At 42.2% G+C, this 20781-nt stretch overlaps 1 protein-coding gene across 6 annotated transcripts; it reads left to right on the plus strand.

The window, feature by feature from the left end:
- Positions 1 to 187: 187 nt before the first annotated feature.
- Positions 188 to 20178, plus strand: ppfibp2a (PPFIA binding protein 2a). 6 transcript variants are annotated; one of them, XM_056412536.1, is made up of 23 exons: positions 188 to 265; positions 1107 to 1354; positions 4876 to 4962; positions 5874 to 5987; positions 7610 to 7741; positions 9788 to 10072; positions 10375 to 10467; positions 11891 to 12002; positions 12780 to 12841; positions 13473 to 13551; positions 13721 to 13845; positions 13935 to 14002; positions 14090 to 14150; positions 14343 to 14481; positions 15269 to 15410; positions 15821 to 15949; positions 16980 to 17130; positions 17357 to 17468; positions 17936 to 18024; positions 18155 to 18277; positions 18533 to 18658; positions 18757 to 18945; positions 19043 to 20178. In XM_056412536.1, exons 1-23 carry the CDS (start codon positions 202 to 204, stop codon positions 19262 to 19264), a joined length of 2952 nt encoding a protein of 983 aa, XP_056268511.1. In that variant the 5' UTR covers positions 188 to 201; the 3' UTR covers positions 19265 to 20178. The 6 variants fall into 6 exon arrangements, with proteins under 6 accessions (XP_056268511.1, XP_056268514.1, XP_056268512.1 ...); XM_056412539.1 differs by lacking the exon at positions 9788 to 10072; XM_056412537.1 differs by lacking the exons at positions 188 to 265; positions 1107 to 1354 and adding an exon at positions 2388 to 2628 and having other exon boundaries at positions 4783 to 4962.
- Positions 20179 to 20781: the final 603 nt, after the last annotated feature.

Below are 20781 nucleotides of genomic sequence, written 5' to 3' on the forward strand. Positions count from 1 at the left end.
TATTTACTCGGAAGTCACTCACATGTCCGGACAGCTGTTTTAGCCTCGCTGCAAAAAGGAACTAAGTGTTACACAAGAAAATGGGAGTAGTCTTCAACGCTCCGTGTTTCTGTTGAAGATCTCAAACTCTTTCTGATTTCAAACTTTTTTTCGGAACTACTGAATGAGTTTCTCTGAGCGTCGCTTTATAAGTGTGTTGCCATGGCGTCAAATGCCAGCCACATGTTGGAAGCTGCCTTGGAGCAAATGGACGACATCATTGCTGGTAAGAGTTTCTGTTTCACTATCAGAGCTTCAATCGACTGCCTAGTTTGTAATTACAGGCCTTCGTAAAACAAGGCTACACAGAAAGAAAGAAAAATGCCATGGATAAGTTACAAAACAAGAGCTAGAAAAGAGTTGGTAAAGCATTTGATGAGCATGAGAGATTAGTCTGTTTCCATCGGAGGTTAAAATGAAAAAGAAGAAAGCACGTTTTCTCTGTATTCTTCACCTACTTTAATATGTTTGCATTTCTATTGCTTCTCCATGGACTTGTAAATCTCACTGTATCATCTTTCTCACTACTGATACATAATAAACTAGAATGGGCACTCGGTAGAGCGCATACCTTCGCATATCACAAGATTGGGCATTGAATTATGAACATTTTGGCATTAGTTGCATGCCAATTGGACAAAAATGTATCGTGCTATGGTAAAAAAAAGATGTTGACCTTTCCATGACCTTGACCTTGACCTTTGATCCGATTGATCCCAAAATCTAATCAAATGGTCCCCGGATAATAACCAATCATCCCACCAAATTCCATGCGAATCAAGAAGATGTTGACCTGTTCATGACCTTGACCTTGACCTTTGACCCGATCGATCCCAAAATCTAATCAACTGGTCCCCGGATAATAACCAATCATCCCACCAAATTTCATGCGATTCGGTTCAATACTTTTTGAGTTCTGCGAATAACACGCATACAAATAAATAAATAAATAAATAAATACACGGCGATCAAAACATAACCTTCCGCATTTTCAATGCGAAGGTAATGAAGATGCTATGATCACGTTTTCGCCGTAACTTTTTTGTTGACGTTCTTTTTTCCTCCAGGCAACATTGGCCAGGGGCGGTTTAGTGCTCGTATGCAGTTCGGTGGCCAGGACCGCCAAGCCTCAGAGTGTTCCTCACAGTTGACCCCGGCCCCGCTCGCGGACCCGGCCCTGAGGGCTCTTCAGCTGACGGAGGGCCTCAGGGCCGAGCTGGGGGGGCAGGGGAGTGAGGACCAACAGGACTCGCTCAGGAAACAAGTCTCCGCTGATACAGCACACGTTATACTCAAATGGCTGGAGAGAGATGAGGTGAGTGCCGTGTCATTCACGTCCGAAGGCCCCCGACATTCAAACAGGGATGGACACCAGCCCAGAACACACATGGACCACCCAGTGTGCAAATCCAACATTCAATCTGAAATATCCCAAATCCAATTCATACGAAAGGGTAAATAATTTCGCTAAGGGATATACCACACAACCTATACATTCTATGTCACGCATTGGTCCATGGGTTTTATTCGTTGTGTGTGATACGGTGGTCTTTGATCTCGGTCATTAACATCTGGAGGGCTTTTTCATGCCTGCTAAGAAGTCGTGAGTTGAAAGACGGATTTACTGCTAACGGCACCAGTAATGAGATCCAGAGCTCCTGTTTAAAGTGCAGCAGTTGCTCCTCCTTTCAATTCCTTATTATCTTCATCCTCATACCCCTGCATTAATCTTTCCTCCCCCACACGACTTTTTCTTCCAAAATTGTTTGATCTTCTGGTGAAGGATAGTTAAATTTCATATTGTCAACTTTTACAGTCACGTTCCTGTTCAGTCTCCTCCACGGCCTCCTCCTCCTCTTCCTCCTCCTCCTCCCCTTCGGCTTTGCCTTTACTGACTTGTTGCTCTGCACCACATCTGACGAGCATATGCTGCAGAAAGTTTCCTCTCCCCCCTGTGCCCCTTTAGGAAGCCCTGCTAAATTAACTCGACCGAGAGGTACTTTAACTAGAGTGAGAAAGACGGACAGAGAGAGAGAGAGAGGTACGGGAGGAAGAAAGGGAGGACGAAAGAAAAGATGAGAGATCACCAAGTGCAGCAGCAGAAATGCAGCAGACATTCTGAAGCTGTTTGAGTGTGAGAGAGAGAGAGAGAGAGAGAGAGAGAGAGAGAGAGGAGGAAAGCAAAAATGGGGAGTTAGAACGAGGTAACAAAAAAAAAAAGTAAAGAAAGGAAAAGAAAGAAATGGAGTACAGCCAACTGGCATAGTTTGAGTTATTCGCCTCAGCTTTAAAAGTCTCGGGCTGCCCAGATTCCAAACCACACGGACGGAGGTCCTCTCTGCTCGCTCTACGACTGCATTATGGAGGGTCTGTAGAAAGAGCAGCGTTTGATTCAGGAAGATCAAGAGCAGTTTAGAGACATTATTTCGTCCCACTCTGGATTTTGGTATCTGTTTATCTTCCTTGATACTTAATAGCACCGGCTCAATGTTGTTGTTATAACATTAAGAACCAGAACCCACAGTACAATGGGCCTGCAGCATGGAGTGTGACATTGACTTCTACAAACACTTTGCCTGGCTTAGAAAGGTAAGACCTTCTTTCATGACTGTTCCTCGTGACTTTTATTCTGAAGGTTTGCACAAAGGTTTGTTTTGGTCTTTGCAGTGTCGTTGCTTACACAACATAATTCTGGCTGCCATGGGCGATAATTTGGGAGGAGGACGACATGCTTTGATAGTGAGTCGAAAAGGTGTGCCGCAAAATATGAAACGCGTGCACTCGTACAGCTCCTTGAGGACAGGAGATAGATAATGTAAATAAGAAGCAGTTTACAATGACAGCTATTTATGGGATCGCAGACGCATCTTGTTTTAGGGTGGAAAGTAAACGGGTCCCCATGTGGGTGGGTTGTCCAATGCACAACAACAAGCCACAGCGGCCACACGGCTAACGTGGTTGAAGGGACAGATACATGGGTATGCATTGCATATTTAGACAGCACATACCATCTTGCTTCCATTAGAGGCCATTCCTCCTCACTGTCTCAGGTTATAATTTTTCGCGACTGTTAAATCCAGAGAGGAAACATTTTGATGTCAATCATTATTAAGTACATCTTTGAGCTTTTGGATCATGATGTATTGAAGTCATGTGAGCTATTACTTGATAAGCTACACAGACAAAATAGTAGATTTTTCTCTAAAACACAGATTTGACTTATCTTTAAGACAATGCAATCTTTTGAATTAATAGTTCATAAGTAAGTTGAGTAAGTAGTAATACATTACAAAACATCCAGGTCACCATCCTGGGATCAGGTACTAATAACAAAACTGGATTAAGTCCATTAATTGGTGTTGACATAAAGTGTCAGTTCTCAAAGTACTAAACCACATTGAGAGTGAACATAATTGGTGATTAATTAAAGTGATTACGCCATGCATGACTCAGCAATGTGCAGGAGAAAGATTATTTCACACAAGACTTAACAATGGAGGCATGGCAACGATTATCAACAGGGCCATAGCGGTTACACGTGTGTCAGAAGAAAATGTGTGTTTGTGTGCGTGGGTTACACTCAAAGAAGAAGAACAAATAAATCACTCAAAACAAGGCACTTCATCACCGCAGAAGTCAAACAAAGCAACTGTGACCTCATTGCACAGAAGGCGGGTCAAACCGGTCCTTTGACTGATAACATAAGTTGACCAACTTTACAAGCCAAGTGAGCAACGCTGTTACAGCAGCAACAAACACAACAGCTATATAACAAAGCACTGAACGGGACTTGGCGGCCCCTAAAATACACAATAACACGTTAATAGTCGAGTTCACGTAAAGCAGAACAAAGGTTCGACTGATTCGTGGTGGTCGGTGTGTTTCTTCGGAATCGTTTGGCCGTACTTGTTCCTGCAGAAGATTTGAAGAATTTGGGAATTCCGTGACCTTCCCTCTGCAGGTCAAAGTGTCGGAGCACGGGGAAAGTTACACAGTCTGGTGTTCGGCTAGCGGAGTTAGGACTATTTTAGGAGGGTGCAGGATAAAGGTATGGGCTGATGTTTATGGTCTCAGTGACTTCATGGAAGTGTCATAGAGACTCCCTGCGGTTCCTCTGATGAGGGCCCCACCCTGACCCTAACCCCAGTGTTGTGGTTTAAACCGAATCTCACACTCAGGTGAGTTTTTAAACCGGTTCGGGCTTTTATTTTAACATGAAGGCCTCTGTCTTTGTTCCACACACATGGTGAAGTCCCAACAACACATTATAGAGTATAATCCTTGCATCAGAAAACTAAAGACATGTGTTTTAGCAGTATACTATTTTAACTTGCAGTATGCATACTTTAAAAGCTTGATGGTATTTAAACATGATTGGAAACCATTTGCTGGCTCATGGCGATGGACGCTGGTCGACTAATGTTTCCATAGTTGTGGTTGAAAGTCTGGATTTTGGAGACATTTTATCCCATTTGGTTGCACTTTGCTTCCCTTTGCACTGACGGCCTCTGATTGCAGAGGCGGCCCTGAGATTAGCCTGCATCCAGCATTTATTTGTTAACACTGATCAGCCTGTATAAAATGTTGAAACAATGTTTAATGCTGGATTAGGACCAGTAAACCTCTTACATACTTTTCCACACATGATCCATTGACACAACAATCTTTGAGGCTGAGAGTTGTGTGTGTGTGTGTGTGTGTGTGTGTGTGTGTGTACGTGTCTGAGACTGCGACCTCATTTAGGAACAACACATCCACAAGTGCACTGTTAACACAGTTAACAGTTCTGTGTTTACAGTGCACTCACTCAACTTCATGGCTGACTTTATTCTGAAGGTAAACCTCCAATCATCGGCCAATAGTGAGTCCTACCAAGAGCGCTTATCACGACTGGAGGGAGACAAAGAGTCACTAATTCTTCAGGTGAGATTTATTACTCCTAACGTTCAAAATACAAAAACAATACAATATCTGTCTGTCTCTTTATTTATACAATGTGTCTGTATTTTAAAGCCTTAACCGGAAGCATGTCAGCACATTTCTTTATAAAGGTGAATTAATGCCATTGTGTGTGAGCCTGCTCAAATAAAAGAGGACATCTGACACCACACTGTTAGTCGGAAGTAATTCATCACAGTGTCCACACCACATCCAGCGTTACAGGAGAGAGACGAGGAAACAAAAGGGTGAAGGAAGTTCAGACTATTACGTCGTAAACGTTGCGCAATTGCTGTATTTCTTTTGTATTAGGCGAAGCAACGGTTATAAAGCTGGGGTTGGTGCTCTTGCGACACTTGAATGTCTTGTTTTTGTGTCATGTCTTTTGTCTGCATATGTATGTACGTGTATGTAGTTATGAGGACTGCCGAACAAGTGCTTATTGCAGACAGGTTGAGGCTAGCACCACCGTGTGTGTGTGTGTGTGAGAGCAGGTGCCCCGTGTGTTTGTTTGGCCTCACAGAAAACATTCTTTTAGATAATCTGCTGAACTTGGCTGGTCCGACCGGCATTTTAGCATGTGACCAGCTATTGTGTCGGCCTCAATAGTTTCTCTGCAGATGTACATTTAGCGTGTGTTTTGCTGACATTGCTAAAGCCACTGAAGTGTTGCAACCACCTACTGGGGCACAAACGAGCATTTATTTATTCCAACAACAACAGCACATTTTTCCTTTTTCAATGAAATGAGCTGATATTCAGCGTTACTGTAAGAAACTCTCTCATAAAAGAGAGACTTTTGCTAGGCTTGGGCTGCGGCTATGTAATACAATGTGAAAGTTTGATTGTATATTTTTGGTGTAATGAATGTAATTTATCTCTACTTCCACACACAGGTGAGTGTGCTGACAGACCAGGTGGCAGCTCAGTGGGCCAAGATCAACGATCTACAAACTTCTCTGCTGGAGCATCAGCACAAACTCAACTCCACAGAGGAGATGCTGCAGCAGGTACGCGGCTTTAAACATCTGGGGTAAACACATCTTCCACTGGACTTTCTCATTATGACCACATTGTGGATGTATTACTGGAATGAAATCAGGAAAGTCCTGGCCTTATTTATTAATATTGTTCCAACATTTAATGAGATGTGACCAGACTGTCCATCTAACTTTTTAATATAACTCTTCTGCAGATTTTCTCGTAAGCTATAGTGGGAGTTTGGCTTCCTGGGAACAAATTCCTTGCTAGGATTCCATTGTTTTTTTTGGACTGCAATTACCTTGACAACTGAAATATTTAGGACGCTCATTCCAGGGCAGTTTTTTCAGAGTGCTTTTGTAGTTTATGCAGGGCCAGACTAGTCGTCTGGGCAGGTGATTACAACACCATTAGCCACACCCCCAACCTGAAGCCACCAGAGAGAGAGAGAGAGAGAGCAACAGATGAAAGGAGAAAGGGACAACAGCTTAAACAGTTGGAGAAATGGGAGGGAGAAATAATAGGGTTGGTGCTCCTTTAAGAGTTAAACGTGTGTGTGTGTGTGTGTGTGTGTGTGCCAACTTTCAGTTTGTTTGCTTTTGACTTGAAACCTACTCCAGAGACCTTACTAAACAGTACGAGAGAGACACTGAATGGAATGGATGTATGAAACTTGAATCTACTGAAACTGCAAGGCACTTGAAACCGTTGCATCTATGAAGGACACACACCGACTCTTCCTTTGCTGCAGGTGGACTGGAGTAAGATGAACCAGGTACTACGCGGAATCAGTTCTCCTCATTCTGATGTACTGTGTTTGTAGAACATTTCAACCTATTCCGAGTGCCAGGAATGTGTCTATTAACTATCTGATGAGTTGAGAACCAATGTTAGGTGTCAGTTCAGTGATATATGGGCTCTGTGTATCAAAGGGCAGCCATGGTTGGTTTCTTGGAGACACGGTCATAACGAGGCTTTGGGAATAAGCCCTAAATCTCTTTCCGGTGACAAAGCTCTAATATTTTCCATGTGTACACTCTAGAAAAAGCCCAGATATTTAGTAAAGCCAGAGTTTATAATGGATGTATACGTCCTGTTTGCTTGCCTCTCATGCTCATATCTGGACTTAAAGTGATTTAACACCTGCTTGACATCAACCAAATTCGTAATACATCTGCATGCTAAGCCTGACTAAACTCTCAGGGCTGACAGCCATTCAGGACGGATCGTCACAGAACTGTATCGCAGACTCTCACTCAGCACCGGGTTTGACTGGCAGCAGTTCACAGGCACCGGAAAAAAATGCACCTGTCAAAGTTATTTTAATGTTCTTTCTATGAATGTTTTGCATGCTTTTGGTATCTTTCTCTCTCTCTCTCTCTCTTCCCCTCTGCTGTGTACTTTGAGTGAGCTGTGAAATAGGCATTATAAATAGTGGTCATGGGTTGTGTATATTTAGCCACTCAAACAGCGTCTGTAACCAGTGGGTTTGTCTGAGTGGGACTGTCCCGTGCTGCGCTTCATACCTAATGTTGCCTTTGTTCAGTGAGTACCGAGCATTGTGTATCATCGTGTTAATGTATTCATGTGTGCATCTGTATTATGTCTGTTTGTGTTGCCTCACGCTCTCGCTGTTTGCTGTTGACGACAGGAGCTCCTGCATCGGACGTCACTGGAGCACCAGAAGCTGAATCTTTTGGGGGAGGTGTCCTACCTGAAACTAAAGCTAGCAGACATGGAGGGGAAGCAGGGCCATGGGGCTGAAAGGCAACACAAAGCAGAGGTAGGGCTTTCCACCGAGTCGAGTAAGCCTATTCCCTGTGATCTTTTGTTTTCAATGTACACCACAGTACAGTCGAGGTATGGTTGGGTCGTTTGAAGGTATTTTAAAGCCAATATTTACCCATCAAAACACGGTTGACCTGTTGAGTAGTGCCAGTGGAGTTGATTCACTTGCTTTCCTTTAATGAGTTGCAAAGTTTCCTTAGTTTCTGCTATTAATAATACGATCCAATTAAACTTCATATTCGAGACTATGGTGTACGTGTGAGCGGCTCATATCCAAATGACCTTAAGAGTTAGTTTCACTGAGGACTGTTTGAAAGGAGGAAGTAGTTAAGATAAGATCCCCAGGAACTTTTGTTTTATTTCAGTCTTTGGATAATTTAACCTAACTCTGCCAGGAATGAAGAGGGTACACACACAGCTCTGCTTTGTGTTCTGATGGTTTTAACGTTAAAGTCAGCGGCTGATTTTATGGAAGATCATAAACGCTTTCGAAACAGAAGGAAGGGAATATTCACCGTTGGTGCCGGGCAAAGTCCACAGGAAGAAAAAAAGTCTCCAAGGGGTTAAATTCTTTGTCAGTTTAAACTGAATCATGTATTTGTTTAAGACCAATGTGTAAAGTTACCAGCAGACATCCTGGGCCTTTCGTGCCCATATAAATTGGAGAAAGGGGAATTAGCACTTCTACCAGACAGGATACCGTAATGTATGTTGTTACTTTCAAAACACGGCTGGTCAAAGAGCCTTTGTGTCCTCGGATTAAAAGAGTTCCTGCATAGCAGAGCTGGCATGATGAACGGCCGGCCAATTATGAGTGTGTCTAGGATTTAGTGTTGCTGGTGGCTAATGGTCTACTTGGCCATCCTGAATATAAATAAACTGGTGGCATTTTCCCCAAAACATTTGACATGATTTAAGAACATGAAAACAATGTAAAGACGGACATGACAGCATACTGTACATGTGATTCAGTAGACAGCGTCGTAGACTCAGAAGACTTTCCCTACAACAGCTGTTTGGACTTAAGGAAAAGAGAAAAAAAAATCAGCTTTGAACATTTGGCCTCCCATGTGCTGCCTCGACTACACAAACACATCCACACATATGCATGCTAGTACCATTTGCACACACACACACACACACACACACACACAAACACGTGGAAGCCTCCTTGCAGTGAAGCCAGTAAGCTCACGGTTAAATTTAGCCATGAAGGCATATCATCTGTCATATCCGCTGTACCGGACCCCAAGTGAGACTTCCTCTGTCCACAGTCCGGGCATAGCTCTTTCAGAATGAACATGGGCATAGAAGTCCTCTCAAACATGGCAAACCTACTCACTATCTTGTAATTTATCAACGCAAACAACCAAATTCCAGCAAGTAGATCACAGATAGTTCCGGTCAAAGAACAAATACATCATAATATGTGTTCATCGAGAGCAGATGAGACCAACTGGGCCAGTAGACACAACGGGACAGTTAGTCTCAACTGGTTTATAGGATTTGTGTTTCCAATATTAAATCATTATTACCTTCGCATTGAAAATGCGGAAGGTTATGTTTTGATCGCCGTGTATTTATTTATTTATATATTTATTTATTTGTATGCGTGTTATTCGCATAACAAAAAAAGTTTTAAACCGAATCGCATGAAATTTGGTGGGGTGATTGGTTATTATCCGGGAACCATTTGATTAGATTTTGGGATCAATCGGGTCAAAGGTCAAGGTCAAGGATAGGTACAAATATTTTTTTTACCATAGCACAGTCAATTTCTATCCAATTGGCATGCAACTAATGCCAACATGTTCATAATTCAATGCCCAATCTTGTGATATGCGAAGGTATGCGCTCTACCGAGTGCCCATTCTAGTTATATTAATGCATTCAAACTCAAAACCAAATCAACACTTTCTCTTGATTGTATTCACACACAAGCAGACATACAACGACTCTGTGGTATCCTTTACTCTCTCTTAATATTTCTCTCAATTCTCCCCCTCCTCCCTTCCTCCCCTCCCCCCCCTGCATCTGTCAGACTGTTGTGAATTTCATTAGTGAGCTGCAGGAGCAGATGTGTAGGTTTCAGAAGGAGATCAATAGCAAGATACAGGAGAAAAAGGCCTTGGAGTTGGAGACGCCAGCTGACAGCAGCTCTCCAGCGGCGCGCCCCACTGAGTCCGCTCAGGGCGCGGGATCAAACCCCCGGCCGTCCTGTGCCAGAACCTCAGAGGAGGTTCCAGAAGGGCCCGATGGGAACACACACAGCCTGGAAGAGGGTAGCTCAGATGCAGATCGGCAGGACGACTGTGGAGAGGAAACTGTAGGCACTTCCTGCCTGCATGACTTCTAATGTTGTGTGCAGCATGGCTTGTCTCACTTTTAGTGCGTGTTATTATTAGCTTCAGATGTAAATGAAGGAAGGACTCACTAAAATATCCTCAGCAGCGCCAAATGTAACTTTGTGACTTGGTTGTAACTTTTTGGAAAAAGTGTTTTGCATCCGTGTGTGACACTAATAGGTGCATTTCATGTACCATTTCAAATTGTGTTGTGAAAGAAAATGTGCAAATGTTTTAACGTCACCTGAATTTAATCTCCAATGTTCTCTACGTTCTGTTTTAGGGCTTATTTAAAGAGCTGAGGATCCTCAGGGACAGAGTGGAGCACCTGGAGGACCAGAAGTTACAGTACGAGAAAAAGCTCAAAGCAACAAAGGTAAAAGAGAGTTCTGATTCGTGCGGTGTCTCGACGTTGTAATTCACACCATCGGTGCCCACATTCCTCTGCTAACTCTCCACTCGACTTTCCTAAACGCTGTCCAATCCGATGTTCCAGCCAGCGAAGTGAGTCATTCGGTTTTGCATGGACACCTTATGTTTTCTTAAGAAGTCTATTTCACCTTCTATTCCTGAAATAGATTTAATAATGGCTCAGTCCATTTCTATTGTGACTTTCTTGCATGATCACAAGGCTTCTTAGACATTTGTGATCATTTTTAGTTGCCACCTTTTGTCCTCTTTTGTGATCATTTCATTATCTTTCACATTCCCATTCGTATTTCCCGTAGTAGTAAAATCAAAGTTTGATTTACTTCATTCATAGTTCATTCAAGTGTTGCCTGCTCAACCCACAGTCACAGACTAGATTCACATTGTCATATTTAAAGGTTGGACGTATCCACGGGCTTCAATCATTTTGAAGTTGTCTACGGTCGGCCTGGTTTGATGCACTGTGTATGTGGATAATATATATCCATGGCCAAAATGCAAAACCTCCCATCTGCAATATTATCCAGGAAAAGTGGGGGGAACCTCCTATCTGCACTTTGTGTATTTTTCTGTCTTTCTTTTTTTAATATTTTGTATTATGTATTGGGTATCCTACACAAACAGCATTTTGCAAGAAAAAAAGCATTTTTCTAAATTTATTCTCAAAAAAGTGAATTTTTCAGATAGGCCTAGGAGGTTTTGCTCTTCGACCATCAATATTATCATCTGCCGTTCTTTATCTTTTCGTTTTTAGATGTTAATCAAATACCCTGGCATCTCTTTATCAACTGGAGGTTGACCAAGAATTGCAAAATGAGCAATTATTGCCTTCTACAGAATGTGTTATTCTCAGTCTGAAGTGTTGCTTACTGATAGCACACTGTCAAATCCAACTGGAAAAAAATATACTAATGCATTCTAAAATATTAGCTATTAGTATGAGTTTATATATTGTACTCCTAAAACCAATGGTTTAAAGAAACAAAAGAGGATTATGATTTGATATATGAAGCAAAAGGTGTATTTTCCACCTTTTTCTTTCCTCCACAGACTGAACACACTGACACATACTTCAGGCTGGACTTAACTTTATTGCCATCTGTTTTTCCTTGACACTCAAACAACATTCTAAAACTCTGAGTTTAAGCATTTTTGCGCTTTATTGTGCTTGCTTGTTGGAAAAATATTTTATCTTACAACATTGGAGTTTTATTTGGGGAACGAAGAACGGGCATTAAAATGCACATAAATGTAAACTGTTTTTCAAACTAGCTTTGAGCTGTGCGTGTTTAAACAGATGTGTTGGTACACATAGTGCACAGAGCAATGTGTCCTCTCTGCTAAGATTCCTCGCTGTGTGACACTCACAGGCAGAGATCAGCGGCCTTCAGCAGCTTCTGCTCAGGAAGAACATGGAGATCGAGAGCTTGCACACGCAGCTGCTGGCCAGACCCTCTCTATCCCCCGAGAGCCCGGAGAGAGGTAAGCAAAGCACCCGGCCTCAAGCCCCCCGGCCAATCTGCCAACTACAGCTTCTCACTCTCACAGGGTCACCCAGACTCATAGGTGACGCACTTAATGACTCCTTTTTGCATTCATTGACTTGTAGTGAGAGCGGAGGGTAAAGTCTGTGTTCGCCCTGAATAAACTGTCTCATCACAGGTCTCTGACTCCCTCAGAGATGTACAGAAGCAGGCTGAACACCTAACATGGAGCCTGAATACTACTTTATGAAAATGACCGTGTAATGTATTTTGATCTTTATTTATGTCCTTAATCTAGACACGTCTCTTTATTTTATTTACTTGTATTTCCTTCTCCTCAGAGGGGCACCTTTGGCATTCACAGACTGGTTTCCCAAAAATACTTGATGCACTATCTCTCTTCTCTTTGGCCTGTTTAGTGTCTTTATGGATTCCTGGGAGTATGAAGCCTCGTTTGCTATTACTTTTTAATAGATAGACACATCTCTGGGTAGACTGGCTTAGTATAATCACTCATTCACCAACTGCATGTGTGCCTCCAGTAGGTACACAGGACGTGTGGACTGTGCACCCATATATGTAAGAGCTGACATGGCTAAAGCTATGAATGGTAGATTAAAAACAGGCTTGTATCTAAAAATACACGGGTTAGATAGCGCTGAGGATGCTAGTATGTATTTTTTGCTTTTCCTTTCTTTCTAAATAATCATATGCCACATGAGCAGCCTCCTATATGGATCAATAAAGAATGTGGCGTTTCTTTTTAAACATTTAGATCAAGAGCTGCAGAGACTTCGGAGTGGAATGAAATCACTGGTCGCTGTTAATGATGAAAAGGTAACTTATTACACTGATATTACACTTTCCTTTCTCTTTCTGGTCAACAGCTGCATGTTGTTATGTAATAAAGCAGCATGTGTGTTGGCATCTGTTTAAGCCGATGTTATACGTAAATAGAAGTGCTATCATCATGCTGTTTAAAAGGTTAGTCGATAACCGTTTGTCATCTCTCCAAGGCAGCGCCCTCCACCCATTTATAGTACAGAGGGGCTTTTGTATTCTCCCACCCAGAGAATCTTGGACTTGAAAGCCTCCCAGACGAGGGCCTACATGTGGCACACTACTGAAGGACACACACGTACACACACCCCAAGGCGAGCCATTTCAGGCAAAGCTACACTTAAGTAGGCCTTGATCTGCCAAGCCTAATTTTGGAGGGAGCTGCATTAAGCGAACCATGACAAAACCAGACATGGGCACCGCTTCAAAAAACACAAGCTGCACACAGCTGGTTACCACAGCTAAGATTTCCAGCCAGGCCTGTGTCAATCCCCTCCCTATACTCCGCTTTGACGTAAAGGCCATATGGCGACCGAGGGACGCTCGCGTGGCGTGTTGGTCAGTCATAGAGTAAACCAGCCAGTCCATATATATGTGCTCCCTCACGTTCCCCCTCTGTTTTCTTCAGGACCGACGAATTGAAGAGCTCACTTTGCTCCTGAATCAGTGCAAGCAATTCAGAGAGGTCACTCACACAGTCCGGCGAGGTAATCAGCTCCTTCGCTCCTTTGTCCTTCATTTCTGGCGTTTATATTTCGTTAGCATCCACGTTGGAGCCGAACAAAAGCCCAAAGTTTTCACTCCTTACGAGAAACATTATGCCACCGCCTGAGTTTGAGGGGGTCAACAACACACGTATTTTCTTTGTTACTGTAGCTCCACCTGCTGTTCGTTCATTGTCAAATGGCAGGACTCCGTCAAGCAGCAGTGAGGAAGAAGAGAATGTGCCGATGAAGAACACTGACTCGGCCAGTGCAAAGTCTGCGGATATTAAGTCTGAAGTGGGTATAAACTATTACAGCTACTGGTTAAGGTGTTTTGTTCACGTGGACATGTTTTTTTATTATTCATGTTTTTTTCACCATCGTAGGTTTCCACAAGCAGCTCTTCATCCCAACAAACATCGGCTTCATCGGCCCAAAAGTACAGTGATTACAGGTACCGAGGCAGCTGTTTGTCAGTGGACGACTCTTTAATATTTTTTCGTGGGTTTTTACTGAGATCAGTGTGTTTCTGTCGAATCAGAACCGATCCGCAGACTTCATCAAGCAGCATGAATGACCTAACAAATGGACCTTCACAAAAGGTATTTGTAGCCATCATACTAATGTAATATACCAGCCAAGTATGTCAACCCTGAGGGCTTCCAATACTTGATTGTTCAACATTATATATAGTCTCCTGTTACTGTTGATTACATGATTGATGCTTGAGATCATTTGATTGTGTATGTATATTGAGTTATTGTTTTTTCTGTATCTGTGTGTGGTTCATCCAGACCGGTCTGGACGACTCTAGAAGTCCGATGCTGCCTGTGAACTCCTCCCTGTCAGAGCAGCGTGTGAGCGGAGACAGCAGCAGTGAAATCCAGAGTCAAAAGTCTCCAGATGGCAGCGAAGATGGAGACTCCAGCCAAAGTAAATCCAGGCATATAAAATCAGTCAATGCATGATGATGGATAGTGTGCGTTAATAATCCCTACTGTAGGATCAAACTTCCTTTTTTCTGTGTAATAGTCGCACAGCTAGTAATTCCCACGAGGAGAGGCAGTATTCATATTTGGTACAAACCACTGTGAGCAGACAACCACCGCATCTTTGATCACTTCTAATTGCAGAGGGTCCTGTCAGAGCAGATGGATTATGGGATGTTCTTACCAAACACACCCTCTCTCTGGCTCTGATTGACCACATTTAAACCGACTCCACCCTTCCCCAGCTTCAGTGACCAGTTTTAGCTTGAGCCCCACCCTGACGTCTCCCTGCCGCTGGAGAGTGGTGACTGACTGCAGCGCATATAATAAAGATCACACCTGGTCGAATTTAGCTTCAACCCAATGAATTATTTGCCAAACCCAACGATCTGTAACATGTGCTCCCCCTCCTGAATAGAGCACTGTGAAAAGGCCGACTGCCACACGTGTGCTACTTAGTTTCCCAAAATATACAAAAAATCATCGTCATCGTCATCATTAACATCCATATTGTGTCTTTAACCATGCCTGAACTTAGGGAAACTCTATATTTAGATCCATTATTGAGATGTGAAACACAGTGAGGCTTTGTCTGCTCTAATTATCACAAGTAAACTAATTTAAACTAATGAATCTACAACATGTGTGCATAGCTCTCCACAGTTCTCCAACTTGAATTGTATCTGACTGATTAGTATTGCATTAATTGTGGTTTTTGTAACCTCTTGCAGGAAAATTTGAGAAAGTTGATGACAGCACTTCAGGCAGTAATTCGCCCGTTAACTGTGGAGCAAACACGCAGCCCGACCAACGAGCGGTAGGCTCGCCAGAATACATGAAGAATAATCGGAGCTTTAAGAGACTCTGGGGAAAGTGAGTGTGGAAAATACATTGATACAGAAAAGGACAAACAAACATTAAATAGACCTAGATAAAGTAAAGGTAAAAATACTGTATACACGGTGAGTCTAAATTTTATAGAATGTATTAAATTGTTTATACATAATATTAATAGTTGTATGTGATGTAAGGAGAGAACAATTAAGCACTTTTCATAACAAAATAGTCTGTGCATATATTAAATTAGCCTTCTACGGCACTATAATTACTATACTTTAATAACTATAATTACACAAAACTGTATTTTCCACTATCAGAATTTTCATCATCAGTATTTTATATTTATCGACAATGACGTGGACATGTACTGATTGTGCCAAATATAATCTGAATTTAATTTGAAAATGAAAGCAGTTCCTAGCATGTAACCCTCATCCATACAGACTTCGAAGAACCCAGTCTGGGGGGCTCCAGGCGGTGGATCCAGAAGTCGGTCAGTTTAGAAGAGGGGGACTACGTTCAACAGCAGGACCCAGACTGACCAGGACCCCCGAATCTTACGACTCTACACGGTAAAGCACAGTAGTTCTGTACTCCTATTTTTGTAATGCCCTGTTCCGTTTCTCCTGTTTCTCCTGTTTCTCCTCTGTCTTGATTGCTTCATTCCCTTCACCTGCCCTCTGCCACTCCTGTATCCTTGATTGGTTAATTCCCTTCACCTGCCCTCAGACACTCCTCTGTCTTCTTAATTAGTTAATTCCCTTCACCTGCCCTCAGCCACGCCTCTGTCTCCTTGATTGGTTAATTTCCTTCACCTGCCCTCAGCCACTCCTCTGTCTCCCTGATTGTATCATGCCGTACATCTGTTTTCCTGCCGATATATTTTGCCAGTCTTTCACTTGTCTCCTGTCGTGTTGTTGTCTTTATCTCAGTCTCGTGGGGGCTCTGTTTCCATGTTTCACTCTAAGTCTTTGTTCGCATGGTGATTCCTGGTGTTTTTTTAGTTGCTTTCAAGCCAGAGTTTTTATGTTTGACCTTTTTCAGAAGTAAAGTGTTTTGTGTTTAACTCTATCCTGGAGTCCAGCCTGTCTCTCTGCACCTGAGCCTCACCCCGTGACAAACTCGTGAATTTTAAGTGTTTAAGGGTTTCTATCAACCAGGTCACCATTATAATGTTCTTTTCCCCCCCACCATTTTCTATATAACATTCAGAACATTAATATAGCAGCAAACATTACTTTACGTTGCCATTAAAAGATAAAGTGAAGTATTGTCCCAACCCATATTGGTTAAAATGAGACTTTACTGAAGACTCGTTCCCCTTCAGATTGACACTGTCTGCTCTGCTCGGCCTGTTAGCTGCGAGCCGCAGGCTCAACCTTCTCCATGTTGAACTCCGTGTGGAGGCGCTAGATATATTCTGGACTTTGAATTTAGCGCCCATCCACCTCTTCCTACTACAAAGTAAACAAATGAAAAGAGACTCAAGGGTTTTTCACAGCATAACAAATTCTGTCTTAAATGTTGATGCGATTTATAGCCATTTAAAATACATTTAGAAATGTACTATTGGACTAATCTGATTTGTGTTTTTTGTTTTAGTGACATGAACGTTCCATTCAGCCAGTGGACCAAAGAGCAGGTGTGTGGCTGGCTGGAGGACTATGGACTGGCCCAGTACGTCAATCTCACGAGGCAGTGGGTTGAGAATGGACAGACGCTGCTGTCGGCCACACCTCAGGACTTTGAGAAGGTCAGAGAACTACTCTTGGCCCTTTGAAATAAACACTGTGAAAACATCTTGAACTTACAAGTCTACACAGTATTTAAGTATTTGATTAGAAAATAAATTATCATGGATATGTTGGATACTTATGAAGGTTTATGGGGCTAAATCAAACTACATGGTGTGTGGGTGAACCTCCAATGATTCCCCAATCTTTAGTTTCATTGTAACAAACAGTCCTTTCTAACCTCAGGAAATGGGTATGAAGCATCCACTGCACAGGAAGAAGCTGCAGCTCGCTCTGAAGGCATTCACCACGAAAGTTAGAGAGAAATCGTCAGACCTGGACTACATCTGGGTCACACGTAAGACTCTTTCTGAATGGAATAATAATAATACAAGTTTTATTCTGCATGTTCTCATTTTAATCTCATCAACCAATACAGAGGACTTCTCGTGCCACCAATCATACAAAGACATTTAATGTGTGAGATATAATTATATTAGAAAACATACAAACATAGCCATTGCCAGAATTCAAAATCAGGAACTGTATCTTAACTTGTATCTTTATCTTGTGTATATATTTTGTTTCCTCTTTATATTTAGTATTGTTATTGTGTTTTATTTTGTATCTTTTATTTGTATTAATGCTTTAATGTGCACCTGCTGCTATGATCCTGAAATGTCCCCACTGTGGGACTGATAAAGGAATATCTTATCTCATCTTATCTTAACTGAACGGTTACAGTGAACATGGTCTGACAGCTGACGGCATTCAATATTTTAGCAAGTGAAGTCAATAAATGTCTCATTGGTTTTGCCCGTTTAGGCTGGTTGGATGATATCGGCTTGCCTCAGTATAAAGACCACTTCCACGAGGCCCGAGTGGATGGTCGAATGATACAATACATCACAGTGGTAAGACATGTACTATTAAAGTGATGGCGTGAAAGTAGATGTATTAACATGTGGGACGTGATTTAAAAACCTGCAATGAATCCATACACTCGTCGTAAAGTTCACTGATGTTCCTTTGCTCTTCACTCAGAATGACCTCTTGACTCTGAAAGTCACCAGTCAGCTGCATCATCTCAGTATTAAATGTGCCATCCACGTCCTCCATGCCAACAAGTTCAACCCCAACTGTTTCCGCCGGAGGCCAGGCGAAGAGGTAAGCCGAGATAGAAAAGCATAACTGGAAATTGTGGACTTGTACTGCTCTTACATTGAATAGGTGTCATCCTACCGGTTCCCCACCAGATGGTGTCAGACATAAAATATTTGTATACTAATTGTTACTTTCATACTTGCCTCAAAAGCCCAAGAGCTATTACAGCTTTATTCTGCTCGCTTCTAGTCTATACAGGAACTTTTACAAGTCGGGAGTTAGATGGACAATTCATATTAATATGTTGTACTTCTCCAGAAACAGCCCTCTCCCTCAGAGGTGGTGCAGTGGTCGAATCACCGGGTGATGGAGTGGCTGAGGGCGGTGGATCTAGCCGAGTACGCTCCCAATCTACGGGGCAGTGGCGTTCACGGTGGGCTGATTGTAAGTGCTGTATTTTGAGCTTGTCTGCGGGCACGTTTTCACGACAACCCTGGACACACCCATATAAATGTGTTGCTGTCCACAATGCTCTTCAACAGATCCTAGAGCCTCGCTTCAGCGCAGAGACTCTGGCGCTGCTGTTAAATATTCCTCCACAAAAGACGTTGCTCCGCCGTCACCTCGCCACGGCCTTTTCTACCCTGGTGGGCCATCAGGCCGCGCAGGAGAAGCGCGAGTACGGCAACGCCACGGGCCACATGCCGCTGACTACCACCGCTAAAGTAAAGGTAAGGGAACAACCTTCTATAAAAATGTTTCAGCGGTTGAAGCGCCATTAAATCTAAATGATTTTATTAATGGGTTGAATTGTTTTGTGTTTTTCAGCCAAAGAAGCTGGGCTTCACTCAATTCAGTCATCTGAGGAAGAGGAAACCTGATGAATCTGCAGACTATATCTGTCCAATAGACAGTGGAGCGCTGACAGTGAACGGGGTTTCCCGCCCGCCCTCTGCAGCCCTCAGGGGCCTTAGCCCCGCCTTGGACAGACAGGCGGCGAAGTGGGAGCAGGTGGGGATAAAAGCTCCAGCTAATGGCCCAAAACAATGATTTTAAATACAGGACACTCCCCCCTCAAACTCACTCAGTAACATTGTGAATCAGTGGAAGTTTGGATGAAGAAATGTTCCCAGGATTTATTCATCTGGTGAATTGCTGGGTGGGCTGTATATAAGTGTTTAGCAGGTTGTTATTGTTTTAATACATTTTTAACCGGGTCTTGTTAAAGAAATATTCATCAAAGATGGTGATCAATGATGACATTGTAAGAAAGCTGCTCGCTGCATTCCTTATACAGTTGGATTCCAAAGCTTATACTTTTGCTTTAAAAAAACAAAAAAAACATTTTACTAAATAGTTTGAATATTGGTGACCTATTATTGTTATATATCTGGATTGACCGCAAAATATAATAATTGGCACCAGTTACTTTAGGAATGTCATTCATTCATCTTCCTTCCAAAAAAAGTATTAAAACAATTAAATAATTATATTTATTGATGGTTCACGTGTGTTTGCATAGGAGTCTCCTATCCAAATGGTGCTTTGTTTATGAAGATATTTGTGGATATGCAGGAATATGATCAAAACAAGGTCACTAGTCTTTAATTTTGGAGACCAAATGCTTTTGCTGCCATCTAGTGGTACAATGGGCTACTACTGTCAATTATCAGCTTGATCATATCCAAAACATTTATGGTCAATTATAGCTCATGGCAGTTATGTGAGTAACAGATGCAGTTTTCAATTTGATGTTTTACAATTTTTATATTTCAGAAAAATATGAACTTTTTTTCTGTTTATTTCACCAAAGTCGGAGAGACGCATCACTTCCTGTTGATGGATCTCAGGACCTTCACTGGGCAGTCTGTTGTTTGTTCTGTTTAATGAAGCTCACATGACTGACATTAATCTGCTTTGATTTTGTTGACGAGTTAATGAAAATAAATAAGGAAAACAATGAATGATCCTCTTGGTAAATATGAACAGCTGTGTTCACAAAGTTGAAAGTTTAGTAATAATAATCAAAATGAAAAAAATATATCCAAATTTATGAGTAATGCGTGATTATATGGAGGTACTTGCAGACAGTTGTCTACTGTCTAATGTCAAAGGGTTAAGGTTCAATATACAACTTTTATTACCAGCCATCAACAACACTTGTTTTTTCATCTTTAAGTCTCTGTGTGTGTCATGAAGGCATCATGTGGTCCTTGAGACACAGAAGTAGTTTGTCAAGTTTTTATATTTCTGTGTGTACAAATTTTGTTAACGGGTCAAAACTGTGAAAGAAATAATCACAGACCTTAACGTGTATGTGTGAGATGAGACTGCAGGCTAAGTTTGAAGCTGTGGTCTGAGAAAGGATGTAGGAAGTGAGGAAGGGGCCGTTGCATCCCTGGCCCAATTCGGAGAGATTCAGTTTAAATTCAATTCAGTTTATTTTATATAGCCTAATATCACAAATTACAAATTTGCCTTAAGAGGGCTTTACAATTCGTACACATACGACATCCCTGTCCCAGGACCTCACATCGGATCAGGATGAACTCCCCAAAAATAAAAAA

Source organism: Pseudoliparis swirei, chromosome 4 (assembly GCF_029220125.1).
Source record: "Pseudoliparis swirei isolate HS2019 ecotype Mariana Trench chromosome 4, NWPU_hadal_v1, whole genome shotgun sequence".
Taxonomy (NCBI): domain Eukaryota; kingdom Metazoa; phylum Chordata; class Actinopteri; order Perciformes; family Liparidae; genus Pseudoliparis; species Pseudoliparis swirei.